Source organism: Calidris pugnax, unplaced genomic scaffold, assembly GCF_001431845.1.
Source record: "Calidris pugnax isolate Ruff unplaced genomic scaffold, ASM143184v1 scaffold344, whole genome shotgun sequence".
NCBI classification, from domain to species: Eukaryota; Metazoa; Chordata; class Aves; order Charadriiformes; family Scolopacidae; genus Calidris; species Calidris pugnax.
The window spans coordinates 16,480-34,880 of record NW_015091058.1 but is presented as its reverse complement, the minus strand read 5'-3'; the positions used below and the strand labels follow the sequence as shown (position 1 = coordinate 34,880).

The following is an 18,401-nucleotide window of genomic DNA, read 5'->3' as shown; positions in this document are numbered from 1 at the left end:
CATTTTCATTTCTTCACAGTACCACAAGGTTTTCTGGCAATGCTGACTATGACTGATGCTAGGCAGGCAAAACCCAACTCAAATAAGTGAACAATCGATCATTTCCATCTGTGACAAACAGTCCCCTACCACTTGCATCATCACTTTTCCCTGTCTTCCAGTAGTGTTTAATTATCAAGAAGCTATTAATAATTTAAGAAAAAAATGAAAATTCACACTGGCATCAGTTGTATAAAAAGGAGTCTCAGCATGCTCTGCCTCTTCAGGTACACTGAAACATTCTCCCACAAAAAGTTTTTTCAGAGTGTAACACCACTGTAATAATTGTAGCAGTATATGTGACACAATGTATTCAAACAATAAAGTTGGCAGCTGTTACAGGATTTCTTTCATGAATCTATTTTCTGCATCTTCCTGACTGAGCTGAGTCATCTAAGTAAGTAGTTACCTTCTTAGTCTTTTTTTCCTAGCAAACATCAGCAGCAAACCAAACAGAAAGTATTAAAAAACCCCTAATCTAGCCAGTCGACTAACAGCACTATAATAAACTAGCAGGAGCCAAAGAGAAAAAAAAAATTCTTTCAGAGTTTTTTCTTTTTTTGTGTTTCAAAGAAGAAGAGAACAACTGTTGTAGCCCATATCAGTACCTGTGGTTACTTTTGGATTTGGAAGTAAGGAGAACACCAAGTAAATATTTTGGTACTTATTTAAAAAAATGTATCTTTTACTGTTTAAATATACACATCAATATGTAAGCATGAAGAAAGCAGAGACTATATACAAAATCATTTACTAGGAGTGTTAATGGTCCACAGAATTAAGCTCTCAGAAGTCTGGAAATGCTATATAGTTCCAATTATACCTATTCAGTGTTCCCCACTAAATTTATGTCAAACCTACGCCATAAACTAGACAGAAGTCCTACACAACTCCACATACTGAGATCCTGTCGTTAATGCCACAGTGTGCACGACCCCAATGGGAGCAAACTACAATTGCTACCTACAGCTTTATGCTCAATTCTAGCCCTTCTCCCATTCCCATTCACTATTCATTTGTCTTGCTTTGTACCTAAAAAGAGAATAATGATGAGACAGGGATCATTCACATTGCAGAATTGTCTATTGAGAACTAGAGCCCAGGTACCAAAAGGTATCTGGTCACCTAGAAGGCACTGATTTTAATTGCAGCTTGAGTAAATCCTTCCAACCTAGACCCAAGCCTCTTTCCTATGTAGTCCCTGTGATCAGTTAATCACTATCTAGAAGTCAGGGCACCTTTCATGAAAATTAAGTGGCTGTTTTTGCAGCTTTAACCAGTACCTTCTTTCCAAGTCTGCTGACGTAGTTTGTTTGCAGGATCTGATTCTTCATTAGAAGGTGTTTCAGAAATTTGCATTTTTTCAGATTTTGCAGGGCAATTAATCTGTTTTGTCACATGAAAATATCTTCCCGTCAGCAGCATTGTTTTCATAATGATTTATGATAAATAGTGCAATCACTTTTACAGATATACCCCTGTAAAAGGCAAAAATGGAGACCCTACCTCCAAAGAACCAGCAGTCTAACACCCACTGCCAAAGATCATCAGGGAAAAAGACATCACAGAAATCAAATTGTCAAATGAAAGAGACTATTATGACTTACCAGTTTTCTGAATTAAAGGGCAAGCCAATAATTATTTAAAAGTTCATATTACATGTTGCTTTCCACACTGAAACATTCTCACGTGCTTTGTGAGAAGCTTTTTGGTTTCCTGAAGCCATGAAACAAGTCTCCACAAGTTCCCAGTCTTCTATATCAAAATGAAAGCTTGCTTGCTCGAATTAAACACCGGTCATATATGGACTATGCCATTACTACTGGTGATCACCTCAATAAACTCTAAGTGAAAACACAGATCAGAGAATCGCAGAATGGTTGAGGTTAGCAGGGACCTCTTGATGTCATCTGGTCCAAATCCCTTGCTCAAGCAAGGCTACGTAGAACTCGTTGCCCAAGACCATGCCCAGGTGGCTTTTGAGTATCTCCAAGGATGAAGACTCCACCACTTCTCTTGGGCAACCTGTGCCAGTGCTTGGTCACCCTCACAGTGCAAAAGAGTTTCCTGATGTTCAGAGGGAACCTCCTGCGTTTCAGTGTGTGCTCACTGCCTCCTGTCCTGTCACTGGGTACCAATGGACACAGCCTGGCTCTGTTTTCTTTGCACCCTCACTTCAAGTATTTATATAACTTGATGAGATCCCCCCCGAGCCTGCTGTTCTCCAGGCTGAACAGTTCCAGCTCTTTCAGCCTTTCCTCATAGGAGAGATGCTCCAGTCCCTTCAGCATCTTCACAGTCCATTGCTGGACTCTCTCCAGTATGTCCATGTCCCTCTTGCACTGGGGAGCCCAGCACTGGACACAGCATTCCAAGTGTGGCCTCATCAGTGCTGAGCAGAGGGGAAGCAGGATCGCCTCCCTTGACCTGCTGGAAACAGCCCTACTCATGCAGCCCAAATAATACGATTAGCCTTCTTTGCTGCAATGTAAATGATCCTCTCACTCATCTGCCCATCAGATAAATATACTGATTTGTTCTATAACTTTTTTTTTTTTTTTGGAAAGGGACATGTTCTTAAAACTCAAACTTAACCAAGCTGATTACTTCCCCTCCAGTTCAGAAGTTACGACGTAGAATAGCAAGTGCTAGGAAATTTAAAGCTGCATGAGGAGATTAGGTAGCTTCAAAATAAATTGCTAATTTTGATAATGACATTTTGGATGAAGGATGGTCTCAGATTTTGTATCTCGTTTATTTCCTGGCTCTGTTAATGTCTTTCTGCCTGACCTCTGCAAGAGTTAGTTTCTCCATACTTCCACCCCTCATCCGTAGCAGATAACAACTCTGCAATAATTCCAATTGTTTCTTCTGGGCCAGAGGCTACTTCTCACCAGGCTTGCAATTCACAGCCTTGCATGGTTAGGCTCCCCTCATCTACCTAGGAGTCTGCTAGAAAATAATGCTGTCGAAATAACTGGTCCTTTACTTGCAATCATCCAAACCATGTACTCAATTATGTTTCATAACTTTCCTAGATGCATCAATATCAATACTAAAATTACTCATTTCCAAGTACCACTGGCAGAATAAGGATGATTATGATTTAATCTATATAAACAAAGTGATCAGCCTAAACACTTTTAGACTTGAAAAAAATAACAAAAAAACCCAACATTGTCAGCAATACAGCTGCTCTCCACCCATAAATCAACTCCAGTATAACAGGAAGCAGTTTACATGGGGCTTGCTCCCGCAGGTTACTTAGTCATTTAGATACACTGTACTTAAAACATACTCTCTTACAAGAAAAAGCAGTTCAGTCACACACACAAAAACTGTCAGTAAGTCAAAACTCAAACAGTACTGAACTGCAGTGAACAAACAGAAGTATACGTGTTCAGTTGGCATGGAAATACTCCCAGCAGCCCCCCCCAAGCACAAAGAAGCTGCATAAACTGTTCCAAACACTTAAAATTGTGTGGAATACCCAAATAAGACCTCCAAATACAGTACATCGATAAATATTAATAATAAATATAGATCTTAAAATGTGCCACTGTATTTTTTAAATACTTGGTGTAGTTGACAACCTTTAAATACAGCCTTCTGTCCTCCATCCTCCTCTGCCCCCCCCCCCCCCCCCCCCATTTGCTTTAATTTTTCTAAATATTGCATAATCAAGGAGGGGAGGACTGACTGGAGTACACAAACTTTGGAAAAAAATTAACCCCTTGTGATTCTTAGCAAATAAAAAAATGTTAGCATCAATCCCTGTTTCAAAACAACCTCTCTTTTCCCACTGAGTTCCATTCAATCTCTCTTCTGTAGAGACTTGTTATTAATGCATATATTTCCCTACCTGGCTCCTACTATGCTTTCTTGCACCTCTCCATCTCCTTTGGGATTCTTCTTAGAAAGGCCTGTGCTCTTACCTTCCCCCACATCTGAGAATAGAAGATCTCTCCTCTTCAGAAGACTCCTCCCAAAGAGTGATACAGGTCAAAGCCTGGTATTTCTTCTATGTCTGCTAGAGTTGAATTTGTAATCTCATTCCTGTTTCCTATCTTGTCTTCTTGTATGAACCTTACTTTTTGCCATAGGAACCGAGGCTATCACCTCATTCCACAAGAACTTAATTTAACCTGTTATTATATCATTTAACCACACTTGTCCCCTTTTTTTCTCCCCCAAAACTAAGAACATAATTAAAAAAAAAAGTTACTCACCTGTCAATGAACTGGTCAATTATGACAAGATCACCAGGTTGTATTTCTTCTCGTAATGAACCACAGGCTGTAGTCACTAATACATGTGAACAATTTTCTTCTTTTAATGCCCAGATATTGGCACGGTAATTGACGTTCGATGGCATAATTGTATGATGTCTTCCATGTCTGCAAAGATACACACGGCATGAGAGCAAAATAAATCAGACTGAAATTGCCTTCCTTCTCCCAGATGAAGAGAATTCCAGGAAATGTAATTTCCCTAACAACATTGGAAGTGGGACTGATATTTCAGCCACTTTCAGTGTAGCTTGTTTTCCTAACTGCATTAAGGTTCTTTCAGCATTTGATTTAAGTAGTAGCAGTGCAGTTTTCTTTTTAAATGCAAAATTTTCAAGTTCAAGATTAACAAAAAGAATCTTGAAAATACAATCCAAATATACTTTGGCAGCTTCAAGAGTACAAAAAGCATTTTTTCTCTGAATTTTGAAAGTCAGTTCCATAGAGTCTGAAAACCCAGCTGAAGCAAATTAAATCTTCCATACACTACAACAAATTTATAAGATTTATATAAACCTCTATAAATTTTCTGCTCAGAAGCACTGTTTGTATTTCCAGAAAAGAGCGGCACATCACAGGAAATTAAAAACACAAAGAACTCACTGTTGTAATCTGTCACCTTCCCAAAGAAAACAGTAGAATCATCACATTTTTCTCTTTGATCTTAAAATGATCTGACAGCTTTCATAAACTGTAAGAATGACTTCACACTGTTGCAGTATACTTTTTCACCCAGACTGGAAACACTTGCCTTAGAAGCACAAGCTTTTGTGTTATTTCCATCATCTCTACAGAGCTACATCACTTACACAGTGATTAAACAGAATCACAGAATGACACGGGGTTGGTAGGGATCTCTTGAGATCATCTAGTCCACCCCTCTTGCCAAAGCAGATCCACCTGGAGCAGGTTGCACAGGAACATGTCCAGGCAGGTTTTGAATGCCTCCAGAGACAGAGACGCTACCACTTTTTTGGGCAGCCTGTTCCAGTGCTCTGCCACCATTAGAGCAAAGAAGTTCCTCCTCATGTTTAGATGGAACTTCCTATGTTCAAGTTTGTGCCTGTTACTTGTCCTGTCACTGGGCACCACTGAAAAAAAGACTGGCCCCCATCCTCTTGACACCCACCCTTTAAGTATTTATAGGCGTTGATCAGTTCCCCCCTCAGTCTTCTCTTCTCCAGACTAAAAATACCAAAGTCTCTCTGCCTTTCCTCATGGGAGAGACATTCTAGTCCCCTAATCATCTTTGTAGCCCTTTGCTGTACCCTCTCCAGTTCCAGTTCCAAGCGGTTCCCTGGAAAAACTTCCAGTTACTTGAGCTGGGGAGCCCAGAACCGGACACAGTACTCCAGATGCGGCTTCACCAAGGGGTGAGGGGCAGGATGACCTCCCTCATCCTGCTGGTCACACTCTTTCTGATGCACCCCAGGGTGCCACTGGCCTTCTTGGCCACAAGGGCACACTGCTGGCCCATGGTCATCCTGCTGTCCACCAGGACACCCAGACCTTTTTCCACAGAGCTGCTCTCCACCTGGTCAGCCCCCAACCTGTACTGGTGTATGAGGTTATTCCTCCCTGGGTGCAGCACCCTACACTTGCCTTTGTTGAATTTCATTAGGTTCCTCTCTGCCCAACTCTCCAGCGTGCCCAGGTCTTGCTGTATGGCAGCACACATTTGAATATTATTTTCAACATAGTAGAGGAAAGAAGGAACTTAATTTCCTAATCGATTTCAAAGAGACCAAAAGGTCTTCAGAACTCGATCATTTGGGAACTAGAAGTTGAACAAAACGTGACCAAGGACTGTCAGGCAGGATTTCCACGTTGTCACTAGCATTTCTGATAAGCTACTAGGCATGTAGATCTATTGTTTAATGCTGCAGTTGTTGTCATAATCCTCTTCTAGAACACAGATGCCTTCTTTTTTTTTTTTTTAATCCGGCATTCACGAGCAAGTTTGTCATTTTTCCCAAAACATAAAGTTGCAGTTAGCCCCCAAAATAATCTCACATGGGTCATGTGGGAACGGCCATAAATCCCAGTGAGGATGTAAACCACAGCTGAGCTGTTCAGCCACCTGTAGCCCAAGGCCTACTCTGACGCAGCACTGCTGTGAGATCTTGGCTTAGCATTTCATTTGAGAAAATTAGAAAAATGTTGTCCAGGTGTAGTAAGATACATGAGCAAAGTCCATGTAAGATAAGACAAGTAAAACCACAGTCAGGAGCGTAGTTGCAGAGATGGTTAACTGTCAGCAACTTCACAGAAAAATACTGGCATGAAAAGATTTGGGGCCCTGAGTACACCACTGGATTGTAATTGCCCTGGGCAACCTTGCTCTGGTCCTCCACCCAAATGCTTGGTGCCCATGAGCTGAGGTGCTCCTGCTCCAAGCTCAGGCCCCAGCCTTCACTCCTGGCCTGAGCCAGGTGCGCCTGTCCCCAGCCCCATCTCCTGGATAGCCTTCAGACCTATGCTGCAGTTTGTCTCCAGACCTGTTTTCTGGTGGACTTCAGACACACGCTGCAGCCTCTCTGGTCCCACCTCCTACTGCTCCTGCCTGGACTCCTTGGATGGATCTTGGACTTGATTCATCACCTTGACTTGCCTGGGACTGCTGAAGGACCCTGTTATCAGCACCTGGCTCTGCCCATACTGTTCAGATGCTAAGAACTGTGTTAGTATTCTTATGTTTAATCTAGTAGCCCACTGGTCCTAGACATCCACAGTTACATTAGTGTGAAATTTCCACACCTCCTAGAGTCTCTTCTGAGTATGGTAAGAGATGTCTGAATAAAAATGACCCAGGCAGGGAGAACTACAGGGGATGTAGCCTCCTAAGCAATAAAAGTAAGAGCCAGAGGACTCAATAATCAAAGGGAATGATTTGGAAGAGTCTACAATGGTTCCAGAGATACAGTTCCTCTGTAAATAGGCAATTTACAAGGATCACTAAGGAAATTTGCAAACACAGGGAGCAGACAGATTACTGGGGTTATCATCCCTATCCACCTACCACCTGTGCAGGCAGCCTTGCAGGTTGCTGTTCTTCCTGCAGCAGCACCCCCCACCCCGAGATTTCTCTTTCCTAACCTAGACAGTATTTTTAATACCTTGACTCCCTGCAGCATCAAATTTGTTCAGGAAAAACCCCAGACTTCTGTTGCTTTGCTAGCAGCTACAAAAAGCACGATGAAGTCAGAGTAAAAATGCAGTTAACCTAATGTGAAAAGAAAAAATTCTTGAGAAAACTTCAAGACACCTAATACAAACCCGGTTAAAACACTCATTTACCTTGCCAACAGCACACAATCCACATTTTTTATCTTTCCCAATATCAAAGCATCTGATGGCTGCAAAACAAGCAAATAAGAATAAGTTACAGTGACAATCACATTATAAACCTTAACAGCTACTTAAAATAAGCAGGATAGCTATGAAAAGAAATACTGGTTACCACTGTAGTCTTGTATTTTCTTCGGCTCAGCTCTGTAATTTGATACGGCAGATTAGTAAAAGAGTCTGGAACAGGAAGTGGATTATCACAATTTTTCTGTGTTCTTAACGACAATATTGCAACTCCTTACTTTAGGGATTGAAGCAGTAATACCTTGAATACTTTAAATACTTTGAAATGGTATTATTTCAAACAGCACTGCACAAACATGAAAAAAGCACATACATGTTGCCTTTAAATTGGCCAACTGATCTCACTCTCTCCTTTTTGGTTCCTTTTTGCTATGCGGGTGCCCTACTGAAAGTTTCCTCCCAACAGAAATCAGATTTAATCTGTCCCTTTCTGTAACGCCCGCCATTCACCGCCCTGTCCCCTTTCTCCCATGGCCCCCTAGCTCACACTCATGTCCTAGCCACCTCCAACCCACCCTTTACTCCCCCCACCACCTTTCTGCTGCGGGCAGTCCTGCTTTTGGGAAGTGAACCGTGACATGACAGAGAACTTCTGGTACTGGCAGCAGAAGCAGGCCTCTGTTTAATTAGATGCTAAACTGCACTTGTGCTGAACAGCAGTGAAGTTGGATGTGCTGCTTCTCCTGCCCAATTCAGAACTGCATGCATTTCACTCTTTTTATTGTGGTGTAGAAGAAACTGTAAATTGGCTGGAAGCCACTCTGCCAATCTCTCCTCCATGCCCTGGGATTTAATACTGAAATACCTATTAATAAAATTACTATTTATTTACTGATCACAAGTTTGCAATGCTAGCTATGAGATTTCAATTAGCATTTAGTTTTACAGCTGTTAGTTCAGAGATCTGGAATAAAGTAATACGAGTCCCACAACTGCATTTTAGAGACACTGATTTCAAATAAAATCACCACTTTCTACCCCCTATTGCACAGCTCTTTTTTGTCATTTTTAACATATAATCTCTTCAAAGCACTATAATTTAATCCATCACCTAGGTTTAAATCCTGCCAGACACAGATTTGCCTCTTTTTTTTTTTAGGGACTGTTCTAGAAAATTTATTTTTAGAATTGTAGTGTATTCTGACCTTTTTTTTTAAAGTCTCCATTTAATATCAACCTATTGACATTTAAATGTTTACCTTACTTTACATATACTCTTCTGAACCAGACATGGCTTTAAGAGTGAAATTTCACACAGGGCAAAAGTCTTGCTGTCCAGTTGCCAGGCACTTTGATATTGCAACATTCCATAATTAGCATTTGGGGTTTTGCTTTTTGGGTTTTGTTCAGAAAACACACATTTGCTGTGTGAAGTAATGAGCATGCAACTTAGCTCACAGCAGGACACCAAAATACTTTTAAAAATTACGGAGCACTTCAGCCAAAATTCCTTTTCTCTTATCAAAAAGAAAAGTAAAGACCTCTAAGTTAAAGACTGGGCCCTTTGCTTTACAAGTGACAGATTCAAGTTTATTGCAAGCAATAGATGCAAATTTATATCAATTTTCAAAAGATTTGGGACAGAAAGGTGCAATCTAACTGCTGTTTGATATCCTCCCTCACCACAGAACTCCACTGAATTCTGGCATACGCTGCTGATGCAGGAAGAATGCAACCGCTTTGAAATCTAACAGGCTTCAAAATCTAGTTGCAGCAGCCAAGTTTTCTCCCTATCTGCTGCCACCCTAGAAAGTTCAAAGGCTTCAGGGTGGCCGTGTAACAGGCCGTGTAATAGCTGCCATCTTTAGATAGATTTCCACAGAACGCACTCAGGACACCTTCCAGGTGACTGCCTGTACACCTTCCTTGCACATGACTGCTATAAACATGGCAGAGAAAAAGAAAGATTTGGAACAAAGAATGGACTCCTAAATGATGAACTGACAGCTTAAGAAAAGAATTTGCAAATACTGCATCATGGGTCATTAAAAGAGAGCAATTAAGGATAAATCAGTGTGTGTAAAGCTACAGGGAAGTGAAAGACACAGAAATTTCAAACTATGTGTTAACCATGTAACAGAGATAGTGTGTGCTTCTGTTCTGCTCTCTTTCTCCCTCAAGCTCTTGCCAGTACCTCTCTACTATTACCTCAGTTGTAGTCAGGGGCTTTGAAACACTGATAGAACAATAAAATGACACAATCTGGATTTAAAGCTCTGATACAGTATTTTTAAAGCACAATAAAAGGCCAAACAAAAAGTTCTCAAACCTTAATAAATCATATACGTATTTAACTACTTCCCCCTTCCACAAAATCCAAGTCAGATATATATTACCGAGTGTTGCAAAACAGAAAAGGAAGCAAAGAACCCCAAGCAGTTAACCCTACAATATGACACAAACAAATAACTGAAATAATCCCCTTTGTCTGCAACATAAATGACATAAATCAGCACAAAGTATTGGTAATGTGAGACCATGAAAAAATTAATTTTGCAAGTCTCACCTCATAAAAAAGCTGCAACAGAAAGCAGAATTAACAAGCAAACCAAAAACATAGGGAAAACTTGAGATAGAGAAGTATCTCATAGGTTCCCCAAGCCTTCATTTAACCTGTCATCTAGTTTAGGAACCAAATGATGGAAATTGCTTCGGGGAGGCAGATGAGGAGCTTAAGTGTTATGTCACATGGTCTGATTTTCCTGACGCAAGCAACGAAATGCTCATTTGCAAGGTGGAACCCCCTCCCTGCTTTTTTTGCCAGATATACCTATCACCAAAAAAAGAGGGGAGCACCTAAAATGATTTTCTAGAATAGGAAGATATTTTGCTGATTTGGGGAAAAATTACTCTGAACCAAGTTTTGTTATCCAGAAAGTAAAACAATCTAACTGAACAAAATTTTATTAATAGTTTCAAAGTTCAATGATGAAGACAAATGCTGTTGCAACCTATCTTCTTATCCTCTAAGAAAACAATATTTTCCATATCTGGAGGTGGTATGCCAAAAGGTTTTAAGGGTATTTTCCATAGAAAACCAAATTTTTTATGCAATGAAAATGGTGGAAACGGACAAGGGAGAAAAGCAGGCTGGAATATTAACAGCTGTAAGCATATTTATTTTAAAAAGACCCACAAAACACTAATGTACTGCATTTTCACTAACAATACTAATGTAACTTGAAAGTTCATGGGAAGACCAATGCCAGCAGAGTTTCATACAAGTTTCCTTTAAACTTTTCCATATTTCATGTGAAAAAAATATCCCCACATGATATTCCTAATGATGTAAGTTTTGTTAATAAATGATTCTTATGATTCAAGAAGGCCAAAGCAGAAGACAACTCAAGGACTCTATACAAACAAAATGTAAGCAATTATTTTGCTTCTAAAGCAAAGAAACAGTATTAAAGAAATGTCTATTTTGCTGTTGCCGAATGTCAAAGGTGCCAAGGGGTGTCACCACCAGAAAGGTTTTAGACAAAAAGTCTTCTGGCTATGTTCTTGCCAAGAAACTTAAGAATTTAAACCCAGTATGTAAGGAAAGTAGAATTGTATACTTTGCATTTTTTCAGGATAGAACAAAATTGACATACATTTTTAAACTATGCCTTCCATTTTCCTTTTGGCATTCAGACATTCTTTTTCATTATTCCCAGTTTTGCTTGAACTAAATAGGCTTAATGTTGCATCTCTAATTCTCTCTAATCTAATCTCATCTCTAATTTGCAGACCACACAGGTCTGAACAGTTCATTTAGATTAAGCTCTTTTGCTCTTAAAATTTCAGGTAGATTCACTGAAGCATCATTATGGCAGAAAAATCCCAATTTGGTTTTATTTCAGTAACAATCAAGAACAAGACACACCTTTAGGAAAATATACTAACATAAACCACAAACTTCTAAACTTTTCCAAGCACACTTAAAAAAAAGTTCTCATTTGCCCTTTTGCATTCAGCAATAGCTGCTTCTCTCATCTCTGTTGTTCTGAAATGAGAGAGGCAGGCTGTGAAACACCTGCTTCCTGAATGCTAAAGTCTCAGCAGCAAAGTAAGCAAACATTGATCCACGTAATGACACCAACTAAATTTGTGAGGTTTTTTTCTACTTCAATTGAAGTTCATCAACTTGACACACTTGATGTTCTTGATGCCACTTCAACTTGTGGTCTAAGCCCTGCACATCTCACCACTAAGGCTGATCCACCAGTTGCTCCATGAGGATGAAAACTGCATTCAAACATTGAAGTTAATGTAATTCTATGCAGGAGTGAATCTACATGAAACAACCATCAGACCAATGGCTTGAGTTCTCAGGAGTTCAGAACTGTAGCAGAGAGAAGAAAGGCAGGCCAGCAGGGGTAAGGACAAAAGTGCTAGGTGTAGGGTTGTGCTCCCTTTCACAGATACAGAAGTCCCACAAAGTTGCCGTTTTCCATCCAGGTGAGCTCAACAGCCCCAGTTCAGCTCACCACAGTACCTGGAATCCACACTTGGGCTCCTACCATGACATTTCAGTTATACCTCCACCCCATACACAAAGGCAGAATGTTCACAAGCTTTTTTCTTAAAGTTGAGCCTATGCTAAATATGTAATACACAAGCTCAGACACAGCCAGTCCATTGATCAAAATTTCTCACAAACCACAACAGGCACCCAAGATTTATTTTCCCCTATTCATGTTGCATTTTGTGAAGAACACAGAAAAAAAGACAATAGCTAAGCTGCTTCCTAAATGAAATTTAAAAAGCCTTCCATAACGACCAAAGCTAGAGGAAGATTTTTCAACTCCCCTGTGCAGAAGCCATGCTGCAGGTACTCCTATTTTTCAGAGTAACACTAAACCCTGCTGTAGGCCACCTACTGGTTTGGTTTAGCCAGTGGATTCTACTACAGACCAGCACTGGCTACCATTTGGAGAGCAGGGTACAGAAAATGGAGGAGGCAAGTTCCCTTCATTCTCCTGCAGTTTGTTAATAGATTTTGAAGTGTGTGGAAAAGTCAAATATATTTTTCTGGTTATGTTTTCTCCTCCCTTAATCTTTATCTCCTTCTCCTTCTTAAATGGTGCGCACACAAACTCCACTTGCTCTTTACACTTCTACTTTCCTCTTAAACCATTTTGCATGGAAGCATGGATTCAGATTTTCGAACACATGCTACAGCGCTGAGCTTTCTGGCAAGCTTCTACCCATAAAATGCCTCTTACTGCCGCACGCCAGATGTTTTATTGTATGTACACTAGCTTACAGTGGTAGATTTCATTGGGTATAATTCCAATGGCAATTATAAAGCACTTAGACTCCCCTGGCCTTATTACACTAGAAGCCTTCTCCTTGACCTCCTGCCTATTAAATTATCTCGTAATTTGTCTTGCCTGTTCCTACTATAAATGCTTTGGGGCAGGAACTGTCCCTCACAACACACTTGGCACGGTGTACACAGCAACACTCCTAACCTCCGCTTGCTTTCGCTGAGGAAAAGGGCTGAAGCAGTCTGAAGGAGTCTTGGTCAAGAACACCTGTGCCCCAAAACATTTTCAGAACTTTGTTTTCAGACCAGTTTCAAATTATGTGGTTATAAGCATGACTGTTATGACAGCACTGGTAAGTAAAACATAATTCAGCAGTTACAGGAAAAACGGTGGCCATATACCTCAACAGACAGTTTTCTGTAATTCAGAAAGGTTCCTGGAGCAATCTGACATCTGCTACAGGTTACACAACTGCACAAATTTGACAGAGAGAGTTTATTCCTCTTGACTGCAAATTCAGGACTGAGTTTGTAAATTCATCCAATCTACAAATGAGAAGAGGTAGTGTCTCCTTTGCACATCATTTTTGTAACACCTTGTTTCTACAGACTAAGAATCACACAATACATAGGAACTAAAACAAAACAGTCTTGCGACAGCACCTCCTTTATGCAGTCTTGGAACAGTCTAAAAATTCTTAAAGCATACAAACATATTTAAAATCAACAAGAAGTCTCAGTAATAAATTAAAAAAAGGTTATACAGACCTTGCCATAAGGAGTATCAACATATTTTTCTGTTCTTCCTTCCAAGATATCTGGATCATCCAGGCCAGTTCCACCAATAATACCAATCTTAGACAGGAAAAGTACATATTAGTCTTCTTGAGATCACACTCCGTTTAACAGCATGTCTGAAAAACTAACCAGGCAGCTACAAAATGTATTTTCTGCTTGAGATGGGGGTAAACTACACCAAGAAGACGTAATATGCCCAGCAGAGTTTCCCAGAAAGGAAATTTCAAATGACTGATTTTCAACAAGTGTATTTAACTTACCAATTTCTTACACTATCATTCTCCTCTTTAAAGATACCAAATTAAAAAGCTATGGAAAATGCACACAGAGTGGCAATTTAGCTTTTATTCCTGATACAAAAATGAAGGGTGTTACTTGGGAATGCCTCGAATGAGTGAGAAATACCTATATAAAGCATATTATAGCAAAGGCTTCTTGTTCACATGAACAAGACTGCCATACTGAATACCAGACATTACTATATAGTATTATACATACAAAATAATTATAACCTTTTTTCAAAAAATTAGAAGTTTTTTGTGTTGACTTGTCAACATCTAAGTACTTTGCTGTTTCTGCAAGTAGTCTCTGTACAGCTTCTGAAAAGGGGGATAGCACAACAGCTCTCTCTCCTCTGAAGCTATTCTCTTCACAAGAGAAAGAAAAATAATCTGCTGACAATTTCACCTGCTGTGAGCACTGCTGATACCTAAGAAGGTATAAATGCCCATTCAAATGTTGCCTGCAGCTGGGTCACTAACTGTCTTCTGCGTAGACCCACTGGTGTCAGGTTTTATTCAACTCACAGTCTTTCCCTAAGTATAAACTTAACAGACTTTTGCTTTTTTAATGAAATCTTTTCAAGTCTTTTTCCCCCAAATTTTTACAAAATTTCAAAACATAATGGAAAGGGAAAACAGAGGGCAAAGCAAAGGGCCACTTGAATAAAATACATTTTATTTCCTTAAGAAATCAGGCTAAAAGTCCTATGTTGTGTTTGATATAACTCGTAGTGAAGAAGCATAAAGTGACTGCCACCCATCTATCATGCTTTAGTAATCACCAATTTTGTGTTCTGGCTCATTGTTCATCTGTTCTAGTTCTTTTTAAAAAAGGGGAAAGAAAGAAAGAGGTACTCTGAAACACATGGTCTCTCTGAGACTTAACTCACCTGTGATTTCAAACTCCAGCTAAAGAAAATGCATCTGAATGCTCGTTTCTAGCTTTTCATTGGAAAGTATCTTGGTTTTGTCTTTCTAGGGACAATTCTATTTTCAACCAAGTCAAGTTTTCTCTTGACCTCAGAATACTTCTAGCTCTTTGAATGGAATGGGTACTGTCAGGCCCTTCACAACCTCAAGCTTAGTAATGGTATTTAAAAATAAAGTCACCATTTATCACACACTGAGAAGATGCTACTTTTTTTTTCCCCCTCCAATGCGACCAGATGTCATAAAGTTTCTCTCACTTTTAAGTTGAAGAATTCATATCATGGCCGAGTTGCTTATCATGGAAAAAAAAAATAGAGCCATTCTGGCACGACTTACCAGAAATGATAAAAAATGGTGGAACTATGCAGTAAAGACAGAACATTTCTCAAGTAAAACCTCCAGACTTCAATGTACAACACCCCCCTTCCACAACATCCACCTGTCTCTCATTCTAGCTTTCTCTTAGCTTTCATGTTCATAGAGACCTCATTTTTTCAACCACCATATTATAGCTGGCTCATCAAGCATTTCGCTTCAACAAGCTGAGGCTCTTTGGTCTTCCTGACACATCAAATACCTCTTTGAGAAAGCATTCCACACCTGATGGTGTAAATGCTGATACGCTGAAGTAGTTTTAACAGCTCTCCTATTTCTCCTGTTACTACCCCCTTGTGGAGTGCAAAGGAAAATGCCAGTAAAAATCCACAAACTCCAACCCCGATTATACTCGAGGGAAGACCTAGATCATTGTTTGCAGTAGTATTGATGGGTCTGTTCCTATGTTACTCATGGTGCTCATTTATCACAAACGTTCAGATTGTTAGATAGTCCATGAAAATCCTGAAAACTACATAAATTTTCAGATGAATGATTTTTTTGCCTTAAGAAACATGTAAGAAGTACACAACAGGAGCAACTGCAAAACTCAAAATCAACAAAAGACCACCTTTAACGTTTTAATGCAAGTATTCAGTAAACATGGAAGATTACTACATTAACAGAAGCCAGGATCAAAATGGTGCTTTTTTTTTAATCTAGGGAAAAAATGGTTACTTCAGTAACTTAACTAGTTTTAGTTTGGTATAAAGTTTTTTTTTATTACTGCCCTATGACCTATGATTGAGAATATTCAAAAGGGAGTGCTTATCTGCCTCAATTTCTACGTCTGACAAAGTGAAAAGACCACCACTGGGACTGAGGAAAATGGTGCAATGCTGGAGATAACAGCTACCTGACACAAAAGTTATTTTGGAACTGCAATGCTTTAAGGTCCTTATGAACACACAGATCCAGAACTGCAGCAGACCATACCTGTACCAGCACACCCGACCTGTGGCAGCACACAGCTTGGTGAGCTCAGGGCAGGGTATGCCTGGGGACCTTGCTTTCAGGTTAGCTCTTGGGCTCCCAACTTCTGCTGCTGCAGTGGCATCAGCACATGGTGGTGCTGCACAGCTCAGCCCCCGAGCAGGCTTTTACACCGACGGCCACGCTGTCAGAAACGGCAGCAGTGCAACCAGCTGGCAAAACGTTCACAGCACCCTGGGTGAAGAACCCGTAGCATGGAAGAGCTAGACTTCCTTGAATTTGCTTTTGCCTTCTTCCTCCCTGCAACACACCTCAGCAGCAGCTTGGTCAACCTTCAAGCCACCTTGAGCAACACTGTCTTGAGAAATGCTGGGCCCACTGTAATTCACAGGAGAGCCTCTAAAGTGGAAGGAAAGTTCGGCCAGCAGAGATTTCTTGAAGCAGTGGCTTCTCCAACCATGTAATGCCAACTTGGAGATGGCAGCTCCAACCCTAAAAATAATTTGACCTCCCTGCAAGGGAGTAATTTTTCCTCCACTTTACATAATCTCCAGGAATATCAGCCATGTCCCAGGGCTGGAGACCCAAAAATCAGGTCCTATTTAAAGTTCTCCTTTACTAGACCTTCTAGTGAATTACGGGAAAGGAATGCAGCTGCTCTAGGCTCAGTGGGGAGGAGATTCCTTGCCAAGCGAGCCGAGGTCTATTTCCACAAGCATTGTGGCAAGCAGCCTGGGCACTGAAGGCAAGGGATGGCAGAGAGGCATTGACTCAGGGAGGCAAGTCTCACCCTTCCTCAAAAGGCAGAGACAGTCGCATCTAGGAGTGACCTCAAGAATGGAGAGATGCAAGACTGTATGCTCCATTCCAAATTTTGCATCCTACAAAGGGACATGAAGGACATAACCTGTGAAAATTACTGGAGCTGTAGCTAAGGTTATCTGGAATTAAATATAAATTACGATGTCATTGTGGTGGATTGAAACATGAAGCATTTTACTATGGTAGAGTCTATCTCAAACACTGGTATGAAAAGCAACAAAAGCAAAAGCTAACGAAAAGTGATCACATCAGTAACTACAAAGTCAACAGCATTTCTCTGTGGGAGTCCACACGACGACCACACTTCAGCGTATGCCTTTCTGCACCTGCTGTTTGGCACAAGACACAGAAAGCATCAGTGCAGCAACAGTCTACGCTTGTCCACCTGAGGGCCTTCAACACTCATACATGTTAAGCGGTGTCACGATCAGCTACGGGTCTTTGTGCAAGCTAAAAACCAACAAATACATCTGTATTTCCTCGCTTCTATTTTGGGGATAATGTGAAGAGGATGGCATTAAAGAGACTTTGACTCACAAGGAGATAAAGTGTAAGCTACATAAAATTCACAGTTAAGGGAATAAACCTATCTCTGCAAAATAAAGACAGCTTGTAACTGATTTCTACACCCCAAAACAAGGAGGTAAAGGCGCTTCGCCTCAGGGAACGAATTCGGAGTTCGGTCAGACCAGAGTTTCGGCCCCAGCGGCCTGCTCACCCGCAGCGGGCAGCCCGGCACCGCGCCCGGCCACTGGCAGGTTAGGCAGACGGGGCAGCCAGGCCTCCGCCGGACCCCAGCGGCGGCCGCGGGGCCTGTGCGCCCCGCCACAGACACGCACCCACCCCGGCGCCTCTCACTGACGGCTCCCACCGCTTCCATTTTTTGGAAAAAGATTTGAAATTCGTCTCTTCCGGGCGGGCCGCGGGAGAGCCACTGGAAAGGCCCCGAGCGGGCAAGGCGGCGGCCTGGCGAGGGGGGCGGGGGGGGACACACACACTCGGCCCGGCGCCGCCCGCCGTGCCGCCCCTTCTCCCGCCTGGCACCGCCGGGGAGGCGGGAGGCCACCGCCGCTTCCTTCCCAACCCGCGGCGGCGCGGAGCCGCGCTTACCTTCACGGCCGCGGCCATGTTGGCGAGGAGGGCGAGAGGGAGGCGGTGGCGCCGCGTGGGGCCCGGCCCCGCCCCCGCTGCCCGCCGGGGCCCTCCGCCGCCCGGCGCTCCCCGCTCCTCGCTAGGTGGCAGCGCCCGCCCGCGCTGAGGGGAGGCCCGTCCTCGACACCTCCGGCCCGGGGAGGAGGAGAGCGGGGG

The 18,401-nt window shown here is 41.6% G+C and overlaps 1 protein-coding gene across 2 annotated transcripts in view; it reads right to left on the bottom strand.

Annotated features, from left to right (window-relative positions):
* Positions 1-18,313, bottom strand: part of MTAP (methylthioadenosine phosphorylase) — a 33,027-nt gene extending 14,714 nt beyond the window's left edge. Inside the window, exons 1-4 of one of the 2 annotated variants that reach the window (XR_001413641.1) lie at positions 18,204-18,313; positions 13,723-13,809; positions 7,626-7,684; positions 4,269-4,436 (exon numbers count right to left, since the gene is read on the bottom strand). Coding sequence is in view for 1 of the 2 variants with exons in the window: in XM_014956654.1 (XP_014812140.1) it covers positions 4,269-4,436; positions 7,626-7,684; positions 13,723-13,809; positions 18,204-18,221 (332 nt within the window). In the remaining variant the exon portion in view is untranslated. The remainder of the gene's footprint in view (positions 1-4,268; positions 4,437-7,625; positions 7,685-13,722; positions 13,810-18,203) is intronic. The other variant, XM_014956654.1, reaches the window with a different exon arrangement.
* Between the last annotated feature and the right edge of the window lie 88 nt (positions 18,314-18,401).